Consider the following 19,698-nt stretch of genomic DNA (forward strand, 5'->3'; position numbering starts at 1 on the left):
AAGAGGGCATGCAACAATGGAACAGTCATCTCTGGCCTCTTCTGAAGGTGGTTTCACACCACTTTTCCATTTTCTCCTAACACTTGTGAGCTTACTGACAAGCAAGCCTTTTGGGGAATCGAGAAGTTTGGGGCTGGGGGTTGGTTGGTTCCTGTTCCCTGCTTAGTGTTGTCCTGTGGGCGTACTGCATTTTATTTATTCCTCTCCACCACCATGAAGTGCAGGTTGTATTTTCATATTATGTGATAAAGACTTGGAGGTGTGTGTGAACCTTGTGCAGATTCACACAACTCATGTGCACAGACCTGGGTTTGGAACCCAGAGAAGCTTCTTTCCAAAGCCAGGACTGTTTGTACTGCAGTATTTTCATTTGGAGAAAACTTGAACCCTACCACCTGAATGTAATGCAGGCTCTCCCCAGTAGGCCTTCTGAAGGAGCAACAGCTCTTCTCTGGAAGCTTCCAGAAGCAGAGAACCTCCCAGGGACGCGAAACTGCTGATCTAGCTGAGCAGAGCAGAAGTCACTTGATTAACTGTCTCTCTAGAATTTTACAGTCCTCATTTAACCTCATTAATTGCAAAACAACTAAAAATAACTGTTTTCACTTTATGGAGGCTCAGAGCGGTGGCCTGTTGCCTAACAGTTACTCTACAACATGGCCAGGACTCAAATCCAGGAGGATTTCTGACCACAGAGTCAAAAGTTCTTCCTCCCACCTGCCTCCTAACAATTACTGTCTCACAGTACTGTCTCGTGGAGTCTAGGCCTGGGGTGAGACTCTCCCTAGAGTAAAGGGTGTTTCTAATTGCGCATTGTACCAAGTTGAGAGAGGAAGTTGTATACATGGAGCCTTCATTTCATTACTATGTGTTTGGTAGTGCCTGTGCTTTCAATGTGTAGAGAGACTAACTGGCATTTTAAGGCTGTATTTCCTCCTTTGAATATAGATGCCCCTAGCAGAGAAAAATAATTTATGATCCTGTGCACAGATGTGTATTTTACAAGTAAGCAATATGGCCATGTGCAGGGTACCCAAATTCCAGGGCATCACCAAGGACCATTCCCAACATTCAGGACTGGTGTATTTCATTTCAGGATGAGAAGAAGCAGATTGTAAGACATATGCCTCGTAGGAAAGGAATCAATTCTCTTTCCTTTTATCTGCTTTTCAAAGTCACAAAAATGGAAAGCCTTAATGTCTCATAAGTACCGTGTAATATCCCTGAACTTGGGCACACATGCTCACGTGTGCGCACACACACACACACACAGACACACACACATACACACAATTGCCTTGGAAAGTACAAGAAGCATGAAATGTATAAGAAGCAGTGAGGGTTTTCAATGCTTGCAAACATTATTTGTCAGTAGCGTAGCCGATTTGCTTTTCAAAAGGCTATCGAGTCCGCAGAACACAGAGGTAAGAGGCCCATCGCTGCAGGGGCTGCATTCAGGCCGGAGCAAGGAGGTATGTCATGTCGCCTGTGCATATTCTGGCTCTTCTGACAAAGGAAGGGGGTTTGAAGCCACTTCATAGGAGATGTGCATAAGGAAATGGGAGGGGATGCCCGAAGGGAGAGAAGCAGCTGGGTCCATCCATGACTGGGTTCTCACACAAAGGGCTGTAGCATAGAAGAGAAGTTGGGCTGGTTCTGGTGTCTCCTAAAGGCAGATCCAACTCAAACCAGTGGAAGTTACAAGGAGGCCCACTGTGGCCAAGGGGAAGAAGGCTTTCTAGCAATCGAAACAGTTTAAAACCTGAATGAGCTGCCAGCAATGGGCAGGTGGTGGGAGTGTTCTCAACTTGCGGACTCCAAGTGACCTTGATGAAGAAAGTGGTATAAAGGGCTCACGCCCCCCTCCCCCAGCACACTCTACCTCGAGGAGCCTAACATGAAGAATAGCAGATGAGAAAAGTGAAAGTGTTCGTCACTCAGTCATGTCTGACTCTGTATGACCCCATTCACTGTAGCCCGCCAGGCTCCTCTGTCCATGGGATTCTCCAGGCAAGAAGACTGGAGTAGGTTGCCATTTCCTTCTCCGGGGAATCTTCCTGAACCCAGGGATTGAACCCAAGTCTCCTGCATTGCAGGCGGATTCTTTGCTATCTGAGCCACAGTAATGGATACTTAGTTGTAAAAAGCCCTTCCAGATTTCTCCTGCTGGAGCCAACCTGAGAGGCCTGATGTTAGTCCCTGGATGCACTGTCCTCGGCCCATGTGCCCCCAAATGCTTATATGTATTGAATAGACGCAAGCTAACATGGAGGGTCATGTGGGGACATCTGGAGAATGGGATTTTCCCACTTTTCCACCTAGGGAATAGAACAACTTGTCTAATTGCCTCTGACAAGAAGGAACTTAGTCCAAAGAGGGAGTGTCCTCCCTCCCCCTATGTCTGACGGTGTCCATGTCCACTTGCCTTGCAGTACGCCATGTTTCTGTCCCTGGTGTTTCTGGCTGAGCTCGTGGCTGGCATTTCAGGGTTCGTGTTTCGTCATGAGGTGAGTATACACCAAGTGGAGAACTCAGTTCAAGGGTCTCTGGGGGGAGACTTTTGAAACCTCTTGGAATGTGTAAAGGGTACAGAGAGGCTAGCTGGCATCTCCAGTGATATTTGCTAGTTTCCAAATGCCACCTACTGTGAGCTGAAGTGCCCAGAAAATTCTACATGCAGGAATTTTGCCAAATCTGAAACCTTACTTGTTGACCCTCACTGTTTCTTTATTTAGCTGCGACATAAAAGGATTCTCTGACTTGTTTTAAAACAGTGACCTTCCATATAGGTTAAATACCTTAAAAGCCTCTGCAGCGAGGCACAAGTGTGTGTCTGTATATCAGGATTTCTCAGAGGGCAAAGGCAAACCAGATGAGTCGTTTGCCAAAGACAAAGTGCTCCATTTCTCCAAAGCAGCCTGTGCTCTCCTGTCTGCTCCCCAGAATCCCTGTGTGGTGCCCCCTGCCCACCAGGGTAAAATCTACACCCCAGTGGTGAGGAGCCCTGTGGCTTTGCTTGGTGGTGTGGAGAAAAGGAGAGAAGACAGTTATGATTGAAAACCCCTACAGCTGCACTTTGTTTTCCATTTACATGTAAAATTTGAGACTTCTACAGCTGGTGGAAAATCATTTTGAATCCTGTTTTGTGATCATAACTGCTCGTTTCAAGGATACTGCCAGCTGTCCTGTGTCACGTGTGGCTATCTTTCCACGTACCATTGTTGAGGCTGCTGTAGACAATGTAGAGATGCTAATGCAGAGATGGGATGCTCTCATACGATCTGTAGCCACTGCAGTATCACTTTTCAGATGTACATACTGATGAGAGGTCAGAAAGTGTATATGCTACAATAAATTCTGGTTCTAACCCCCCTCCCCAAATTCATTATTGTCCCTTCTAAACCAGCGGTCCCCATCATGTTTGGCCCCGAGGACCGATTTTTTGGAAGACAATTCTTCCATGGACCTAGGGTAAGGGGGTGGTTTCAGGATGATTCAAGCACCTGACACCTATTGTGCAGTTTATTTCTCATCTCATGCTGCCACTGATCTGACCGGAGGCACTGGTCTGCAGCCCAGAGGTTGGGGACCCCTGCTGTAGATAACAGTAAAGATAGAAGCAGCTATACCTGTGTTAGGATGGAAAGAAATAGCAAGAGGGAGGTGAGAAAGACCGCGAGGTGGCATGTTACTGGGGCTTGTGAAGTCTGGCATCAGCTGCTCGCAGGCCCTGCCTTTGTGCTTGGCCGAGTGTGGTGAGCCTTCTTTAGGCACTGTCTGTGCCTTTCCCCTACAGCCCTGCTTTTGCCTTTACCAGATATGGCCTCTCAGATGCCAAGGCAGACTTCTAGAACCGTTCCAGGTGGGCGCTGCATCCAAAGTTAGACCACCCCCACCCAATTCTTATTCTCAGCTGAAGTAAAACCTGATGAAGTCACAGCCTTGACAGCCCAAGAGGTGCCCCCAGTGCCCGTGTGAATGCCAGGCCCAGCTCCCTCCCATGTGCTGTTGGGACTGGGTTCCATGTAGGGCTTTACCCCTTATGGTTCCTGATGTGTAGGACCTGAACCTCCTCAGCTGCCTAGACTCTTTTCACTGAAGGAAAAAAAAAAAAAAACAGTGGAAAGGGGTGGCTGGGGGTTGCAACACCACTCTTTGGCCACCAGTAGTGGGCTTCAGTTTGGCAAACACATATAATGAATGTGAAATACACATGATGAACGCATAGGCAAACACATATGATGAGAATAGGTCGCAACCTGGCAGTGTTGACTGCGAAGGGTATAGTAAAGGAAATACAATGAGCAGGCAGGGCAGCAGTGGGTGGTTTCTTCATCAGGAGTCCTCAAAATGGCCCAGGCTCAAGCCTGTGTAGACATGCCCTTGCCTAAGAGACAATGCGCATGCAATAAAACAAGAGGACACAGCTGGATGTGGTGACCTCCTTGACTTAGGAACTCCCTGTGGAGTTTTTTATCTCTTGTAACTGTCCCACGGGCATAGTGTCCAGTATTTCAGCAAGGAACATGCCTTGTTAGAAGAGTCTCCGTGTTTAGCCCTAAACTTCCTGCCAGGTAATAATTGTCATTTGCTCTCCTCCAGGCCTGAGTCATTTCACCAATCAGGGGGCAGTTTTTTACCATAAGCAGGGTTGCTTGGTAACACACTCTGATGCTCCGCCTTCAGTAGGTTTCCAGGGAAACAGAACATGAAAGTTAACCCAAGGTCAAATGTGTTCACAGAGGAGAAAGGGTTTGGTTAACCATTTATTAACAAGTAAAGTCCATGTCCTTTAGCCTTTATTTTTTATTTCAGTAAAGACAGGTAAGCAGAAGCTGGTTTTGCCTCACTCCTGTATGGTAGACCAGGGGTCTGATTTGAGTCAAAACATCAGTCTCTGCCTCCCCTTAACCCCTGTCCCACCAATGGCTTGTTCTTTGTCATTCTTCTGAGAAAGGGCAGAAAAAGTCTTAGAAAGAAGGATAGTCATTAACCAATTCAAAGAAAATAACTAAAAAACCATCAGAGCCCTTCTGAATCTGACCACTTTCAGTGGCTCATTTAACTAGGCAGGGTTCCTCTGAATTGGGGGTAATGGAAACAATTTGTTTAAACTCCTGAGCTAATAAACCTCTTGGTGAATTTTCTGAGCTCTTCTGTCTCAGAAAACAGGGCATCCCCTCCCTGGCCTACATTTATTCAGAAGAGGCTATTTTGGGGGTGTAAGTTGGTATAAATCTGTGTCCACCTGGGCCGTAGTAGACTGGAACCCCATCCCTCATTGTCTTCCTTAGATCAAGGACACCTTCCTGAGGACTTACACAGACGCCATGCAGAATTACAATGGCAACGACGAGAGGAGCCGGGCAGTGGACCACGTGCAGCTCAGCGTAAGTTCCAGCTAGGAGGTGGGGCTTGCAACTGCCTGCGAGGTTGGGGGACTTGTGGGCTGCCGGTGACAGGTGACACTGGACCAGCAGTGTTTGCGGTTGATCCCCACTCCCCACCTCTTGGTTCACTTCCCTTTCCAAGAGTGGACATACAGTACTTGTTCAGCGTCCAGTAATCCAGGTAATTAGTGTCAAGGAGCACTCCTGTCTGGTTTGCTTTTCATGCATAAGGATGTGAGCATCCCAAGGACAGCAGAGCTAGTTTGCCCTTAAAATTGCTATATGTAAAATAGATAACCAATGGGAATTTGCTGTATGACTCAGGGAACTCAAACAGGGGGTCTGAAGTAACCTAGAGGGTGTGATAAGATGGGACGTGGGAGGGACGTTCAAGAGGGAGGGGACATATGTAAACCTATGGCTGATTCAAGTTGATGTTTAGCAGAAACCAATACAATTCTGTAAAGCAATTGTTGTTGTTCAGTCGCTCAGTTGTGTCCGACTCTTTGCGACCCCATGGACTGCAGCACGCCAAGCATCCCTGTCCATCACCAACTCCCAGAGCCTGTCCAAACTCATGTCCATTGAGTCAGTAATGCCATCCAAACATCTTATCCTCTCTCATCCCTTCTCCTCCTGCCCTCAGTCTTTCCTAGCATCAGGGTCGTTTCTAATCAGTCAGCTCTTCACATCAGGTGGCCAAAGTATTGGCGCTTCAGCATCAGTAAAGCAATTATCCTTCAATTAAAAAATAAATTAAAAAAAAAAACAAACATCTTAAGCCTTGGAAAGGAGGTAGGCAGTGAGTGTAGGACAACCTTACTTTGAGTTGCCTCCCTAAGACCAGCCTTCTGGAAATGGTGTCTTGAGGCTGGGCAGAGAATTCAGTTGAGCTGCATTCGTGGGCTTGAGGGCTACAGTGGGCATGGGGGTGGGGAGATCTCAGAGAAACTGGGGATCTTGCACGCATGTGAATGGTTTAGGCTGCATGGTGATCTTTACAGAGGATACGAGGAAAGTAGGTGTTTCTTATCTGGAAACAAACCTGGCTTGTTTCAAGCCTGACTGCCCATCAGGATCACCTAGAGACATTCTTATTTTTTATGTTTCTGGTTATTTATTTTGGTAGGATTTCAAATCTACCCAGAAAAATTGCAAGGATAGTACAAGCAGCTGAACACCTTTTCCCCAGATTCACCAACTGATGATATGTTTTGCCCCGTGTGCTTCCCTATCTTCTGTGTCAGCAGTTGGCACATCTTTGCTGTAAAGGGTCAAGCAAGAATTATTTTAGGCTTTGAAAGCCATGCAGCCCATCACAGTCACTCAGTTCTGCTTTTGGAGCACAAAAGCCTCCCCAGACAACATGTAACACATAGGCACGTCTGTGTCCCAGTAAAACTTGATTTACAATACCAGGTGGCTGGGGGGCTGTGGTTTACCCACACCAGCTCTCTTCCTCCATGTGCGTCTTTTTCTGCTCTAAACCACTTATGTACCTGTTAGTGCAGATCCTGGGTAGAGCTTTGTAAAAGATTTTTGTCTCAGCTCCCCATCAACCATCTCAATTCAGTTGATCTCTATATCAGTCTCTTTAGCAGCACCCAGTCACACGCTAGCTCATTTTGGTGCTTAGCCAGGCCAGAGAGCAGCTCTTTGGCTTTGTGGAGATGCTAAGGAAACCAACACGACATATCATCTAGAACTCACTTCCTTTGCTGAGTTCACATGGGCTGGTCAGTAAGTAGAATTGTTAGCAGTGCCTCAGCACATCTTGGCTCACCAAAGCTGTGCCTGTCACCTTAGGGCCTGGGCCCATGTTTTTCTTTTAAAAGCTGCAAGGCGCTAAGTGCGGAGACCACAGTGCCTTTGATGTGCCACCCTTAATTCTTTCCCTTTCCCTGTTAACAGCTGAGCTGCTGTGGCGTGCAGAACTATACCAACTGGAGCACCAGCCCCTACTTCCTGGAGCACGGCGTCCCCTCGAGCTGCTGCATGAATGACACCTATTGCAACCCCCAGGATCTGCACAACCTGACTGTTGCCGCCACTAAAGTGAACCAGAAGGTACTCGCTCCCTCTCGACCACTTGGAACTCAGTGGTGAATATCTGCAGAGGGCTTTTTTGTCTCTGTGAAATGATGACAAATAGGTTAGAAATGGTCATCTTGGAGAGAGTCAAGAATCTTCCTCTGTGGTTCTTTCTGGGCAGGGAGAGGCCCTGGGCGCCCCATTTCTGAAGGAGAAAGCTGTGCCTCCGCTTGCCTTGCATTCCTGTCCCTCAGCGAGACTCTCCGAGGCATAGTTAGGAAGGGTTTGCAAGTGGTTCCTGTTAACCCTGATGCTGATGTCAGGGAACACTGCCTTTCTTCTTTCTGGGTGTCTGTCTTCTGCTTAATATACCTTCAAAACATGAAATTGTTCCCAGCTGGGTGCCAGTCCTCAGCGGAAAGAGGGAGTCAAGTTGACAGACAGCATGTGGTTCTGCAAGGAGGTGGGGGGGGCTTGATTTTAGGGATGTCACTGCTATAGGAAAAGAAATCAACGACTTCAATTCAGCTCACTGTCAACATCCTGACTCCTAAAGAAATTAGAGAGAGGAAAAAGCTGTCCAAGAGAAATCTGAAAGTTAGTACATAGTAGAAATGAGGGAAATGAAATTTAGGTAGTCAGAGAAAAAGGAAAATCAATTCTGTATTCCACTCTGAGGACATTGCACAGCTGTGTGTGAGGGCTGTCTCTGTTTTCAAAGATCTAGAGAAATGCCATGTAGGAAATATGTTTTGGTGAAACAAAAGGGAGCAAAACCCTACTGTTGTGTTTACCTATGGTTGCCACCATCAGGTAAATTTTTTCTTTTCTGACTAAGGTCAAGTGAAGATCTTCAAAATCCTATGGGATCTGGGCCAACTCCTGAATGATTCACGGAAAATAGCCATCCTTTCAAGATTTGAATGTAGAAAGATGCTTTCTATATTTTACCCATGTAATGTCAATACTTGTAGCGGAAGTGCTACAAGGCATTGTTGCCATTCTAGAAGCTCAATTTGTCATTCTGGACTTAATATTTTCTGTCAATGTGGTGAGGTAAGATGTTCAGTACAGACAGCTGCTTGTCTGAGCCAAGCGGACATTTGTTCTGACTGGAATTTTTGAGGCCTCCTCCTCCACCTCTTGACAGTGAGGTGACTCCTGGTTTCTTCCTGGACGCCTCCACTAATCCCCTATCTGTCATTATGCTGCCATTGTATGCAGTGCTGAGCTGACCTGGCCCTCAGTGGGTGCTCCAATGTATAAAAGGCAAGATGTGCTTTATGACCATAAGATATTGGTACAGCAGAGCCTCAGGAGATCCTTTGTAGATACAGCAGTCATCACTCTTGAGAAAAGCCTTTTTAAAAAAAAATTTTTTTTTTCACTCAAACTACTTTTGTGAAAGTTGAGGACTTCGAAGTCAGGACCACAGGGTCTGGCATCAGACTGCAGTTAAGTTCTGGCTCAGCCACTTGTTGGTCGTGTGATCTTGATCAAGTTACTGCAGCCTCGCTTTTCTCATCTGTAAAATGGAGAGAAGAATTCTTGCCCCTTAGGATTGATAGGATTGAAGGAGATAAAGTGTCTAAAGCACAGTGTATGGTAGAGAGTAAGGACAAGAACATTTTAGCCGTCATGTTAAATGGTAGCTGTGGTGTCAATGTCATGACAATGACAGTGACATCTGTCTTGCACTCGACCACACTGTACCTTTCATTAGAAATGATGTAGCAGGTCCTTGGAGCCAGGGTCTTTTGTTTGTATTCAAAAGCAAGTTTAGAGGCAGCTTCTAGAGTGCATCTCTCTAATCCTGACAGTGATTTCCAGAAAGAAAGATTGGGGAGCATTTTTTTTCACTCTACTGATAACCTACAAACTCACCTCGCTCTCGGCGCCATCCCCCCAATCCTTCTTTACATTTTCCTGAACATCTCAGATACCTCGAAGAGGTACTTTTCTCTCACTTCCTGTTTACTCTCCTATCTGGCTCCCTCTCCGGAGAAAAAGTGAGTGACAACTGAAATTGGCCTAGTTTAAGTTTCATTAGGTATTCTCATTGAACGCCCACTCGAACTTTGAACTTCTCAGACAAATTAATTCCCAGGTCTGAGTCTCTTGACATCTTATCTATAAAAGGTAGGTGAGGGACCTCCCTGGTGGTCCAGTGGTTAAGAATTTGCCTTCCAATGCAGGACACAGGAGTTTGATCCCTGGTTGGGGAACTAAGAGGAACTAAGACCCCACATGCCATGGGGCATCTAAGCCTGCACACCACAACTAAAGACCATGTGCCCCAATGAAGCCAATGGTGCCAAATAAACATATAAATATTTTTTTTTAAAGGCAATGCATATGGGGTGGGATAGTCTTGTCCAAATCACTGGAAGAGAGCAGGCAAGAGGTGAGAACAGTTAAGCAGGATGTTTATTGTTTTGAGGACAGTTTTGGTCTTGCTATACACGATGATGAAATGTCCATAGATTCAGTTAGCTCATAGCACTGACCAAGCCCCTCCCACCTAGGAATTTCTTGCCAGTTTTTAAAGCCCCCAGGGCAAGAGGAAGACAGAAAGTTATTCTGAGATGCCTCCTCCCAGAGCCTGCCGCGGAGCAGCCGTCTACTCTTGCTACCAAAAAGCCTGCCACTTGCAGGTGTTTCCCATCAGAGACCCTGTTGATTTAGACTTGCTGAGAGGCTGAGCAAATTACCTGTGCTGTTTCTGGATGTTTCTTAGGACACTTAGCAGGTCTCTGTGGCTGGATCTCACACTAGACAGCCAGGCTTTCATCTTAGGACATGAAATGAGATCGATATGGGCAGATAAGATCGTGGTTTCCCGGAGAATTTAAGGTGGAAGGCAAATGTGCAGTGGGGTTGTGGGATCAAAGCAGCTTGGGCAGAGCTGGGCCAAGTCCTGGGGATGGGCTTGTGGGTCCACAGAGTGAATGACGAGGAAAACTGGAGACAGAAAGCATTTACTGCAAGCTGGATCTTGTATTGTTTAAAAAACAAAGAAGCTAATCACTTTCATCTTCTCATCTTAACTAACTCTCTTACTGCTATAATTTAATTGGTTCTTTCTTTGGAGTGAAAAGTAGTGGGGGAACTTAGAGAAGAGTGCTTCTCCAACTTTAATGGGCACGTGAAACATCTAGACGTATTGTTAACATTCATGAAAAGTTATTAAAAATGAGTGACCCCAGGATCTGATTCTGATTCAGTAGGTCTGGACTGAGGCCTCAGATCCTGCATCTAACAAAATCCCCAGGAATACTGCTGCTGCTCATAGAAAACTCCACTTTGAGGAGCCAGATTTAAAAGAAATGATTTTGCCACAGTTGTGCTAATGCAAAGCCCTTACTTCATTTTTCTGGTTTCTCTTACTGGTTGGAATGGACTTATCAAAAATAATGTGACTGACTGAATGGAGAAGAAATCATACTTTAGGAAAACATATTCACCTTATGTGTAGAACTGAAGTTCACAGCAACAAAACAAAACTCTATTCCAAAAACAAACCGATTCCAAACGATTTTGCAGAGTAAGAAAATAGACCACGTGACTTCTCTCTGGTTTCTATTATTGGGCTTGTGCTTCTGTATTTTGAGCTGATGTAACACTGGTGGTCTGAACTTCATCTCTCCACCTCCCCCACATCACTGTGGGGAAGAGATACCGCAGTGAACAATGACCAGCACAGAAACACACAATCTTAGCTGTTGCCATTTGAGAAAGTGCTATGAGTGCTATTATGAATAGAATATCGACCTCTCTTCTTATTTGACTTCTTAACCTGAACTGACCTCCTTTCTGATACCTGTTGGAAAAGAGTGTGATGTATAATTTCACTAGTAGAAATGAAATTAGTGAGCAAGCTTCTCCTATAAAGAGAGAGTCACAGTTCAAAACCTCCCATGAACAACAATACACTTCCTTTGCCCCCCCCCGCCCCCCCGCCCCTGCCCTGGCCTTCAAATTTGCACCAGGTAACCGAGGAGCATAGTTTATTCATTGCATTGAAAACATGTGTCAAAGCACTGCTGCTAAATGAATGCATCTTTCTTTGCAAACAGAATATGAATGCATAAAATATCACTTACTAGAAGATACAGCATCGATGGGATTTTCCTAGGCTCCATGAGAAATGTTAAATCATTACATTTTGAATTAAAAAATGGGAGACATGTTTTTCGTTGTTCTTGTTCTTCAGATGTTATTACAATTCAGTGGGCCTTTCTTGATAAACTACAATCCTCTTTACCCTGCTTTTGAAATGAATGTCTTGATTTTTCACGGGCTTCGTGCATTCAAGTTTGAAGCCCTTTTCCAGAAAACTGGAAAAAGACCATGTTTTCCAAAGCTGAATACATCACTTCAGAAGTCTTGGTTAATTTGGCCCAGTTCCAAAGAAAATCAAAATCAGATCATTTGTTTTAAAGAAATCGAATTTTATCCGTTTTAAACTAAACAATTGAAATTGGTAAAATTAGTGTTGGTTTTAATCACAACATGGGCTCTGCCTGCAATGCAGGAGACCCAAGTTCAATCCCTGGGTCAGGAAGAGCCCCTGGAGCAGGAAATGGCAACCCACTCCAGTACTCTTGCCTGGAGAATCCCATGGACAGAGGAGCCTGGCAGGCTACAGTCCATAGGGTTGCAAAAGAGTTGGACGCGACTGAGCACAGCACAGCTGGGGAATGCAGCAGCTTAATCACAACACGCAGAGATTTCACAGGATGGCAAAGGGACATTCACTTCATTTTACAAATGAGGTTATTGACAGGGAAAGTGACTTGTTCAAGGTCACACAGTAAATCTGTGGAAAAGTGACTCTCGAACATAGGATTTTCCCTAGTTAAAAAAAAAAAAAAAAGTAGCAGTCTTTGTATGAAGAACCCTAAAGTGCCATAAAGTTGGCAGGCATTCAACCACCTCCTTCTAACCAGATTTCACTTTATCTACGATTTTGTCATTTGTTGTGAAAATGCTAGTAACTGTGTTTATCATGCTGAGCTTTCCTGATCAAGGATGCGGGATGCTTTTTCATCTTTTCAAATCTGCCTCTGTATCCCTACAGCATTGGTCTCATGGATCTTACAGCCTTCTTGGTCAATTTCATCCTATGATGGAAACATTTGTGAACGAAAGCCTATATCTTGGATTTGCTTTTAGATACTCCAGCCAGGGGATGAGTGTTGAAGCAATTGAAGTGAAACAAGACTGACCATATGTTCATTGTGATGTTAGAGGCAGGGTCACTTGGGAGTTTGTTGTACCACCCTCTGTTCCTTTTGTTTGTTTGAAATTTTTCATTGTATTTGCGAAATGAAGATTGGGGTGTATGTGTGAGTGTGGTAAGATAACCCAGGCCCATTTGGCCTGGATAAAACATGTCTCTGAGACTGTGTCTCTGTTTTCAGGGTTGTTATGATCTGGTGACCAGTTTCATGGAGACCAACATGGGAATCATCGCTGGAGTGGCTTTTGGGATTGCATTCTCCCAGGTAATCCTGTGGTCTGGTCTAGCCTTTCCTCTGTCTCCTGCTCACTTTTCGTGGTCTGCAGATTCTCTGGCGGCCTCCCTGTGCCTGGGGAAAAGCTGATGGATGGGGTCAGAACTCCTTGCTCATTAGTCCTCAGGTCATCTGTTTATTGATTTTCCTTTTTCAACTTAAATGAAGTTTTGCCATCGAGGGAATATCGGTTACAGTTCAACTAATGACTAGCTCCAGAAAAACAACTCGTTTCTTCTGTAGGTCAAATGGAGGTTAGCTGAACAAAGTACTGCCTTAATTGGAGCATAAACAACTCCAAACATCAAATGGCTGATTTGGATTTGGGGGGAGAGGGAAGAGGCTCTTTTCCTGGTTGACCTACCTGTCCCTTTTTGATTTCTTAGTTCCTGGGAATTGTGCATGAGATCTCTTCCTTAAAAAAAAAATGTAGCCAACTTCATCTTGTGATCATTATTTTGATCTGAAGGTCTGAGTGTTGTTTCTTAAGAGGAAACTGAATTTGTGTATAGGAAATGTTATATCCCTTTATCTCCACTTGGCCTCCAGAAAAGAATGAGAGAAGCAATTATGCAAACTAAGCAGGCCACATATACTCAAGGATGGAACATGGTTAAGTGAAATCTAAAATTTTGCCCACCTCCACCAGGCAGCATGTTGTCCCATGGGCTTCTGATCTCCCGGTCAGATGATAGAGCATATATACCTAACAACAACAACAAAAAACATAATGCACAATTTTTTCAGATGAACTGATCATTTTTTCCAACAAAGCCCAATTAATGTCACCTCAATCATGTTGCCATGGCTCTGGTTTTACCTGCCTGAATTCTACATCAGCCCTCCCAGACTATAATTACTATCCCCCTGCCCCCGCAGCCCCCAGACCTCTTTCCTTCTTGCTGAACCAATACAGATACACTTTAATCCTAAATTTGTTCCTAAAACTTCACCATTGAAATATGGCATGTACAGAAAAGTGCAGACATTATAAGTATACAGCTTAATAAGTTATCATAAGATGAGCCTATCTGTGTACTTACCATCAACGAATAGCACATTAGCCTGGCAGTTTTTGCATATGGAGGGCCTAGCCTAAGGTAAGTCGAAAAGTTTTTCTGTGCTGCCTAGGAGAAGCCCTTGATGCGGGGCTCACTGAGTTGGCTCTGTGTCCCTGTGGGCAGTGAGAGAGGGAAGCCCCAAGGAAGCCTGAAACAGACTCTCTCCACAGAGACTTTAGGTCTCATCAAGGTACTCCAGAGTTGTTGGGATAAGAAAACAAAACCCAAAACCCAGGAGCATCACAGAGGCAGTACCATTCACCCATGTGGCTGGTCAAGTGCAGAGATTTGAGATCTGCCGTGTTCACCTTGGGGCAGGGAGAAGAATGGCCATGGGTGGCTCTTGGTAGTCAGATGCACTGGGAGCTGCAGCTTTGAATGGTGCCAGGAGCCTCAGGGAACCTGGAAGATGAAGCGGGCTTCCAGATGCCAGTAGATCCAGGGCCTCTCTGGGACCATGGTGGCCACTTAGCAGAAGCGTGTTCAAGAAGAACCAGCCCTGCTGATCCTGGTCACTGACCTTGCACCAAAGCTTCAGCCACATGTGTTCAGAAATCTTAGGACAAATGTCAGAGTGACACTTAGCAAATAAATGTTGGCTAAAACAATCATATTGGCCTATGTCTTGAGCTTCCAGTAATAAAGCGAGCTTTGCTGAGGAGAGGCCACAGGGAGATCAAAGTAGGTAGAAAAGAATAGAGCCCCCACCCCCCAACTCCTCACTTGCCCCCACCTTCTGCTTACCCTTCTCCTCAGCTGCTCTCATGACATCCATGCTGTCCTTGGTTGGAACAAACCGGTCTTGCACACCTGTTGTCTTAGAAATTAAACATAAGTGTGGTATAATGTACCTAAATGTGGTATAGTGGACAAGGAAAACTAAGCTGAAGTCTAACCTTTTAATAGACTTGTGAGTGCTCCGTCCCCTATTAACTAACTTAGCTAAAGACCTTGAGTGCTGGTTTTGGACAGTAGGGGTTTGGCAGGCATTAAATACTTCTCTCCACAAATTCCCAGGTGCCTTTACCCTCTCAAGGCAAAGCCTGTTTGTCCAGACTTGATGGGCAGGTCCTGCTGCCCTTTTAATTTATAGCAGGTAGTTGAGTGTGTTTTGATAGGGTACCTCCTCCCTTGCATCTTTGGCAGCTACTCTTTTATTCGAGGGGGCTTGGGGATGGACACACACATACACACACACAGTCATCGCCTCCCTCACGCCTAACATGAACTGGAAGCCAAGCATCCAAGTCCAGACACTGATATTACTTTGTGATACTGCATTGGAACTTGGTTGGCCTTCTGCTATGGGGTCTCTGTGTTTAGCACTTCCGTCTCTGATGTAATCAGCTTCACTAGACTTGGAAACTGTTAGGCTGGATTAATCCCCCCAAAGCACAGAATGTTATAGTCCTGAGTAAGGATGGGAGAACTGTTTTCCAGAAGGGAGAGTTGAGCGGCTTGCTTGATGTTGGGTGACTAGTGTAGATCCACTACAGTTCAGATGATCTCATCTGGTCCGCGGCATTCAACATTTAGGCCAAATATAACCCTTGTTCTTGACTCACGTAGCACCTAAATGGAAGTCAGTTTGTGCCTTTATAATGAAAGTGTTTGAGTCTATGAAATTGCAAGGAGAAAGGTACTCATCAAAAAATACCCATCCCTGTCCTACCCAACCCTTTCCTCTGCAGGGCCTCCTCCAGGGCCCACAGGCTGCTGCCATGATTTGTTATGGACCAAGGGTTCTTTTCCAGGACTTGTTTATCTTTTCTGTATTGAGGACAAGACAAAGCTGTCAGTAGCCTCGATGAGACATGGCTAAATAAGGCTAACAGAATCTTTACCTATTCCCCTACTGTTTTCAGGCTCTGAAACAGTCCCTAAAAGTATTTATATGGTTTTGTTTTAAATTGGATTCCTTGGCATGTTCCTAAAGATGTGGAAGTTTTATTTACTTTCCCAGTTAGGCCATCAACATAAAATCTCTACAGGCATTATGAAAAGTGAAAGTGTTAGCTGCTCAGTTGTGTCCAACTCTTTGGGACCCCATGGACTATAGCCCACCAGGCTCCTCTGTCCATGGAATTTCCCAGGCAAGAACACTGGAGTGAGTTCCCATTCCCTTCTCCAGGAGATCTTTCCGACACAGGGATCGAACCCCGGTCTCCTGCATTGCGGGCAGATTCTTTACTATTTGAGCCACCAGGGGAGGCATTGAGAAGATTGAAATTTTAGACCTATTGTTAAGCAAGTTGTCTTTTATAGCTTTGTTACCTGGCCTCTCTTTGCCCCTCAGGGATCAGGGACTGGCCCGTTTGGTGGCCACGGTGATTGCAGGGGAAGATACCCCTGCCCCATTGCCTCTGACAGCCCTGGTCTTGGTTGATCTAGACTCCACCCTCTCTCAGCCCCTCTCCCCCACCCCTTGGCTCCCACCCTGTTCCTGGGGATCTGCAGAGCCCCATTGACACAATCCCTGTTACTGGAGCTCTCTTTTTGGGGAAGCTTTGAGAAAGCTAGAGTTGGCCTTCTGTAAGTCGAGGGTCTTTTTTCTCTCCTTCCCTCTGTGGCTTCTCAGTTCGTGAAGGTCCTCCCTGAGGCTTTCGTGACCCAAAAAAAAGCAGAATATAGTACAGACAAGGCTGAGTGGTAGAAATAAAATGTTACTTCCAACAATTAGACGAAGGCTAATTACAAAGTCTTAGATGACCAAATACCAGGAATCTGATCTCAAACTCCCTAGGCTGTATGGGATTTGGCATTTCACCGGCCACGAGGAGAGGGAGAGGTGGCTCTGGGATCTCTGTCCTGAGGCTTTATAGCATAAGAGGCAAGTTCTCCTCCTCTTGTCTCTCTCTCTCTGGGGGTTAAAGCAGAAGTTTGTCCCTGTGCCCACATCGGATCAGATCAGATCAGATCAGTCGCTCAGTCGTGTCCGACTCTTTGTGACCCCATGAATCGCAGCATGCCAGGCCTCCCTGTCCATCACCAACTCCCAGAGTTCACTGAGACTCATGTCCATCGAGTCAATGATGCCATCCAGCCATCTCATCCTCTGTCGTCCCCTTCTCCTCTTGCCCCCAATCCCTCCCAGCATCAGAGTCTTTTCCAATGAGTCAACTCTTCGCATGAGGTGGCCAAAGTACTGGAGTTCAGCTTTAGCATCATTCCTTCCAAAGAAATCCCAGGGCTGATCTCCTTCAGAATGGACTGGTTGGATCTCCTTGCAGTCCAAGGGACTCTCAAGAGTCTTCTCCAACACCACAGTTCAAAAGCATCAATACTTCAGTGCTCAGCCTTCTTCACAGTCCAACTCTCACATTCATACATGAGCACAGGAAAAACCATAGCCTTGACTAGACGAACCTTTGTTGGCAAAGTAATGTCTCTGCTTTTGAATATGCTATCTAGGTTGGTCATAACTTTCCTTCCAAGGAGTAAGCATCTTTTACTTTCATGGCTGCAGTCACCATCTGCAGTGATTTTGGAGCCCACATACTCCCACCTTAACACATCAGCCCCAGAACATACCTCTGTTCTTGAGGAATTTACATATATTTAACCTAAAGAAAGGTTTCATCTAAATAAGGATGGATTTTTCTATCTATAGAATAATTGGGTCTAGTGGCAAGTGAGCATTTGGTCCTGATTCAGACTGAGGAAGAGCCTGTGTCTTTACCTTTAATAGGCTTTCAGTTATGTACCTAGAAATAATCTGTTAACAAATGGTATTAAGTATAGCATGTTCCCCCCTCCCCACTTTCCTTTAACTTGGGGATAAGGGAAACGAGAGATCAAAGTTCTCTCTCAAATATGATGAAACACTATAGCAAATGTGAAATCAGTAACCCTGCAAATAATTCAGAACACCCACCATATCCCAGAGTCTAGTTTTTCTTGCACCAGAATTAACTAGAATAAAAGCCAATATATGTAAACTACTGTTTTCACAAAGCTTGTATATACCCCAGCTCAGGGCTTTTTTAAGGAACAATTTCTTAGTAGATGTTAAAAAATAATTTTAAAAAATCTGTCTTCTCCCATGAACAAACAGAAGAAGGTATGTTCTTGCCCTAGAAATACAAAATACAGTTTGAAAGCAAATAGCTTTTATTTTCTACTTATATTTTTAAAGTTATTATTTCTGTGAGAAAGTACGTCTAGTGCTTTAAAAATGATACTGTTTCTGTTTGGGGGTAAAAAGGTGGAGGAACACACTATATTGCCTTGAAAATAGGCATTTTAGATACAAGAAATACTGATGCATACTACAGAATGTTTGGGCTGTGTGGCTTGTGAACTGGCATGGGGGCCGAGAGCACTGCAGACCACTGAATACAGGAGCATTGCAAACTGTGAGGTGGCATGCTAACTACTGTAAGTGCTGAAACATACAGGAGGTCAATGAAAAAAAACCTGAAGTGCTAATAAGCTTTACAAAGAACAGAGTGTCTAGGAACTTGAGATCAAATAAAGCGATGCCCACTGAAAGCCCTCTCCCTGAAGTTTGCAATGTAAGGCAGGAAGGGAGCCCTGGTGGTGAGAGGCAAAGGAGTTTTTTTGGAGAGGAAAGGGTCTAGGCTGGAAAGGGGGCTCTTCTTGGTTAGAAGAGAGGCTGGAGCCATAAACTCTGTGTGGGCTTCCTGTATGGTTTGAGGGGGGTTCTTTAACCTCTCCTGAACCCATTTACTTATCTGAAAAATTGGGATGGTAGTACTGCCCAGGTATGTACTAGGGATTAAATAACTCGGTATTCCCAAGTGTTCAGTGTGCCTCTGGTTTTTGGCTGGCATCTGATTTTGGAGAGTATCTAAAGTGTGATCTGGTGTATGTTGGTCCTGAAAAATAGCAGTTGTAATGAAAAGAGACAAACTATAAGGCTCAAAATCCTTATAGGGGATTTTATTTTCTCATTTGGCACAATATTCTGGTAGCTCAGAGGGTAAGGAATCTTTCTGCAATGCAGGAGACCTGGGTTTGATCCCTGGGTCAGGAAGATCCCCTGGAGAAGGAAATGGCAATCCACTCCAGTATTCTTACCTAGAGAATCCCCATGGACTGAGGAGCCTGGCTGGCTACAGTCCATGTGGTCGCGAAGAGTCAGACACGACTGACAACTAACACTTTTCTGGAGGTTACAGCCATGGTTACTTTGGCCACTTGGTATAGGCATAATACTGTGTATTTTGTGGCACAAAATGATGGCCAGAGTCTTGGTAGGAAATGAGTCCAATAAGGTGGTGACTTTTCCTTACCTGACAGAGGTTATAATCTGCATGTTTCATAGCACAATTTCCATTTCATAAAGGAAGAGAAGAATCTGGGATTTGACCAAGAGAGGGAATCAGGTGGGCTGCAGCCTGCAAGGTTGAGCAGAGAGGAAGGAGAACAGAGTTTGGGTGTTGCCTTGATCAATAGTAGGACCCAGTGTGTAATCTGTAAGATAAGGGTGACCAGAGAGACTGGGTGAGTGGTTCTGTCACCTAGAAGTCTGGTTAAAACATCAGTTTCTGGGCCCCACTCCTAGATGATGCTGATTTGGGTGGTCCTGGGGCCACAGAAGTGTATGAAAGTCACTAAGTTGTGTCCAACTCTTTGCGACCCCATGGACTATATAGTCCCTTGAATTCTCCAGGCCATAATACTGGAATGGGTAGCCGTTCCCTTCTCCAGGGGATCTTCCCAACCCAGGGATTGAAC

General features: G+C 45.2%; 1 protein-coding gene across 1 annotated transcript in view; it reads left to right on the plus strand.

Annotated features, from left to right (window-relative positions):
* The window catches only part of TSPAN7 (tetraspanin 7), a 129,494-nt gene that overhangs the window by 107,479 nt on the left and 2,317 nt on the right, over positions 1 to 19,698 (plus strand). Inside the window, exons 3-6 of the mRNA XM_006052899.4 lie at positions 2,433 to 2,507; positions 5,295 to 5,390; positions 7,302 to 7,457; positions 12,845 to 12,928. Of these exons, the coding sequence (XP_006052961.1) occupies positions 2,433 to 2,507; positions 5,295 to 5,390; positions 7,302 to 7,457; positions 12,845 to 12,928 (411 nt within the window). The remainder of the gene's footprint in view (positions 1 to 2,432; positions 2,508 to 5,294; positions 5,391 to 7,301; positions 7,458 to 12,844; positions 12,929 to 19,698) is intronic.

This window comes from Bubalus bubalis, chromosome X, assembly GCF_019923935.1.
Source record: "Bubalus bubalis isolate 160015118507 breed Murrah chromosome X, NDDB_SH_1, whole genome shotgun sequence".
In the NCBI taxonomy this organism is placed as follows: Eukaryota; Metazoa; Chordata; class Mammalia; order Artiodactyla; family Bovidae; genus Bubalus; species Bubalus bubalis.